Source organism: Myotis brandtii, unplaced genomic scaffold (genome assembly GCF_000412655.1).
Source record: "Myotis brandtii unplaced genomic scaffold, ASM41265v1 scaffold9511, whole genome shotgun sequence".
Lineage (NCBI taxonomy): Eukaryota > Metazoa > Chordata > Mammalia > Chiroptera > Vespertilionidae > Myotis > Myotis brandtii.
This window is the reverse complement of record NW_005371927.1, coordinates 9,146-13,107: the sequence shown is the minus strand read 5'-3', so window position 1 is coordinate 13,107 and position 3,962 is coordinate 9,146. Positions and strand designations below refer to the sequence as shown.

The window sequence follows — 3,962 nt, the reverse complement described above, 5'->3', positions numbered from 1 at the left end:
GGGTCTGGGCTGTGGGCTGGGCCGTGCTGGGCGGCAGCGCCGTCTCCCCTCCCCCAGGTGATCCAGCGCAGGGTGGACGGCTCCGTGGACTTCTACCGGGACTGGGCCGCCTACCAGCAGGGCTTTGGCAGCCAGCTGGGCGAGTTCTGGCTGGGCAATGAACACATCCACGCCCTGACCGCCCAGGGTAGGGCTCCGGCCGCGGCCTGGGTGTGGGGACCCGAAACCTACCTGCCTAGACTTCCGACCTGGGCCACCTGGACGGAGCCCGCTCCTCCGCCCCCACACGTGCCGCCTCTGAGGACAGGAAGGTCCCAGCGGGAGGGGGGGCGTCAGGGCCAGAGGAAGTGGGTTTGGGGGCAGACGTCCTCCGGTCACGGGTGCTGGCATCTCAGAGTCCAACCGGGGGTGGGGGGGACACGGAGGCCCTCGTTGGGGTCCGGCCCAGCGCCCAGCCCTCCCTCACCACCTACCGTGCCCGGTCCCTGAACACACATGGGAGACGGCCGCTTCCTGCAATGCTGTGGCAACACCCCCTCCCACCGAACGCCAAGGACCCCCTTCTCTCTGGGGCTGGAGGGAGGGCTGGGGGTTTGGTTCAGGACTGTGGGAACATGTGCCCCAACCCTCAGCGACCGGGAAGTTCTGGGGGACCTCGAGGAACGTCCTGGGTGCCCAGTGCCAGGTCCCCTGAGCGTTATCCACGTCCTGGCAGCTCAGGGTCCCTGCTCCCAGGACTGAGGCCCTGCCCCCCGCAGGCACCAACGAGCTCCGTGTGGACCTGGTAGACTTCAAGGGCACCCGCCACTTTGCCAAGTACCAGTCGTTCAGGCTGGGGAGCAAGGATGAGAAGTACAAGCTGGTCCTGGGTGCCTTTGCCGGGGGCAGCGCCGGTGAGTGTCGGCCGGGTGGTCGGGGTTGGGTAGTGGTGGTGGTCATTGGGCTGTGGACAGTGGGGTGGCAGTGGTGGATGGGCAGTGGGGTGAGCAGTGGGAGTGGCCAGTGGGGGGTTGTACAGTGGGGGTAGGCAGAGGATGGGCAGTGGGTGGGCAGTGGGTGTGCGTGCAGTGGGGGTTGGGCTGTGTGAGTGGGCAGTGGGGGTGGGTAGTGAGGAGGAGGCAGTGAGTGGGCAGTGGAGAGCGTCTGGGTGGGTCCTGGCTTTGTGTCCCTGGGGCCTGGGCGGGGCCTTGGCCTCACCACGTTCCTCCATCCACACGTTGGGATAACCCGCCTCCCCCTGGATGCGCCCATGACGATGGCGGGACACACGGGCTACAAAGTACAGGACCTGAGCATCCCCTCCTGACCGCCCGCATTGGAGCAGGGGGACAGGACGCCCGGGGAGCACCGCTCAGGGCGCACGTCCCTCCCGTGGAGCCCGAGGGACCTGGACGTCTCAGGCAGTGGCCTCCCCTCAACAGGGCACCGTGCCCGTTAGCTGGCGGCACAGAACAGAGCGGGGATACCAAGTCAGGGGATCCGCCGACCTAGCGTTCGCTGGTGTGTGCGGCACCGTCTGACTTTGCAGCGCACGACGTGCAGCTGGACAGCTCCGGCCGGACCTGGTGCCAGCACCTCCTGGCACTGAGTGTAAGCGGCCCCACTTCTCCTGGCAGGTGACTCCCTGACCAAACACAACAGCTCCCTGTTCTCCACCAAAGACCAGGACAACGACAGGGCCTCTTCCAACTGTGCCCAGACTTACCAGGGCGCCTGGTGGTACTACAGCTGCTACATGTCCCACCTGAACGGGCGCTACCTCGGGGGCTCCAACGAGAGCTCTCCGAACGGCATCATCTGGATTTCAGGGAACGGGAAAAATTACAGCTACATGGTGGCCGAGATGAAGGTGCGGCCCGTGTAGGGCGGTCGGCGGCCTGGAGCATCTCCGAGCAGGTCCCCCGACCCCCAGCCCGGGCACAGGAGGCCCCCCCGCAAAGACAGAGCTCACCCTGGCCTCGCCTCGTGCCCATAGGGACCCTCAGCTTTGAGACCCAACAGACTCCTCGCCCTTCCTCTCCCACCTGCTTGGTGAGGGTGACCCAGACCTTGCACACTGCACGCATTCTCAATAAAGAATCGCCTCGCTCTGCAGGCACACGATGCCAGTCTATACATATTTCTCTTTTCTGCGACCAGCACAGCTAGAGAGCAGACAGGAGTCCTGAGTAGGGGCGATGGGGGATTGGGAAAATGAAAGAGACAGACACAAAGACAGTAGGGAAAGCTGGGACAGGGTGGATCAGCTGCCCTCTGATGGAGAGACAGGGACCCAGAGCAGATACAGTGGGTTTATTTTATACAGTAAGTTACCAGGAAATTTTACTAAAGTTTAAGATAAAGAAAATATGTGCATTCTCGCTGCTTCTTTGTAATCGTCACTTCTGGATGGGCCTGGATAATCGTGTTTGTCCTGGTGCCTGGCTGGAACTCAGGTGCCTGGCGCCTGAGCTAAAGGTCAGACTGACAACACACCTGCCTCTACCGAGGTATGTTTCCAGGTCATGGGTCTGCCAGGTGTCACTGGATTCAGATGACAATCAGCTCAGGGACCTTTCTCAGGCTCTCTCTACATCTCCACCTTCTTAATATTTTAAATTTAGCTTGGACATCTAATTGAAGCCCTCGGACTTGAGATCTCAGGAGCTTGCTGCTGACTAAAAGAAAGCAGGTTAAGTTAGTGGTACATAAAGGAATCCTATTAGGTGCCAGGTGGTGTGTTTTAACATTTTCCATGGATTAAATCCTTTTAAATCATCCAGCAATTCTTTTGCCAGTTTCACTGGAGATATAATTTTATCATGACTATTCAGAATGGCTTGCACATGTTTGCGTAGCCATATGAGGTCTATACTGATATTAATATGATGCCATATTCCCTGTAGGTGCATCTTGATTTTACTCCAGTCCCATAGAGAACTGTCATAGCGGGGCTGAAGTCACACAAATATATGTGAAAGCAGCATGGCTTTGTAGCTGCTGTCTCATCTTGACACTTTCTAATTGATTGCCTAGTCCCATCACTACAGCTTCCAGAGCATTTAGCTTTGTTTCTAACTTTTTGTCTATATCTTCTTGATCATGAAGTGTAGCCGAGGTGTTCTGAGCCAATTCATTGACAAACTTTGCATTCTGGATGCTTTGGGTCATTGGAAGAGAAGCAGCTACAGCAGGTGCGATGACAGTAACGAGGGTAACAAGACCAGAACTAATAAACCCGCAGCACACTGTGACTGGGAGAGCTGATTGTGCAGTTCCTGCGATGCCTGGAGGCGTGCATCATGATACCATCTCCCTGTTATGTGGGTAGGAAGCATAATAAAGGAAGGCTGCATTGAAATTACTATATCTCCATTCAGGTGATGCCTGGAAACACAGCTGGTAAGGTCACAGTGATGGCATTGGACAGCATAATGGGTGTCCAATCTGGTGATGTTCACCTTTCCAGTCACCAATACATACGGAGGCTGGACACAGGCTCCTAAGCCATGGCAAGGGCTCGATGGACACGCTCCTTTAATATCAGCTAAGAAAGAGCCAGAGAATTAAGAAAGTCAAGGGCAGCAGCTAAATGCCACAGACCTTTCTGTAAACCTCCTGTTTCCGTGGTCAGGGCGTTACCCACAAACCCTCCTGGTGATACAGGCTCGTGATGGGGACGTTTAGCATCAAGCCTGTGAGACCAATCCAATACATACAAGTCAGAGCCAGAAATAGTATGTCTCACTGGTACAGGGTTGGCGCAATCTTGCCATTGAGGAAATGCTCCCAGCTCAGTAGTGGTGCTATTAGGGCAGGAGGGGAGCGGGGAATGCTGATCAGACAGGCATCGAGTGGCCTTAGGGAACCCCAGGTTAGTGACTGTCTGAATATATTTTCCCATATCCCAGGGGCCTGCAATGTTAGCAACGTCTGTGCCTCCAAAGGACGTCTTATTTTCTTGGCCAAGCTGCAAACATCCT

The 3,962-nt window shown here is 56.8% G+C and overlaps 2 protein-coding genes across 4 annotated transcripts in view; both read left to right on the top strand.

The window, feature by feature from the left end:
- Window positions 1-2,117, top strand: part of LOC102248521 (ficolin-2) — a 2,955-nt gene extending 838 nt beyond the window's left edge. Inside the window, exons 2-4 of one of the 3 annotated variants that reach the window (XM_014533156.1) lie at window positions 58-187; window positions 759-893; window positions 1,617-2,117. In XM_014533156.1, the coding sequence (XP_014388642.1) occupies window positions 58-187; window positions 759-893; window positions 1,617-1,864 (513 nt within the window). In that variant the 3' untranslated portion in view covers window positions 1,865-2,117. The other 2 variants (XM_005886008.2, XM_005886007.2) reach the window with 2 other exon arrangements.
- The window catches only part of LOC106724736 (ficolin-2-like), a 19,636-nt gene that overhangs the window by 6,536 nt on the left and 9,138 nt on the right, over window positions 1-3,962 (top strand). The window lies entirely within an intron of this gene.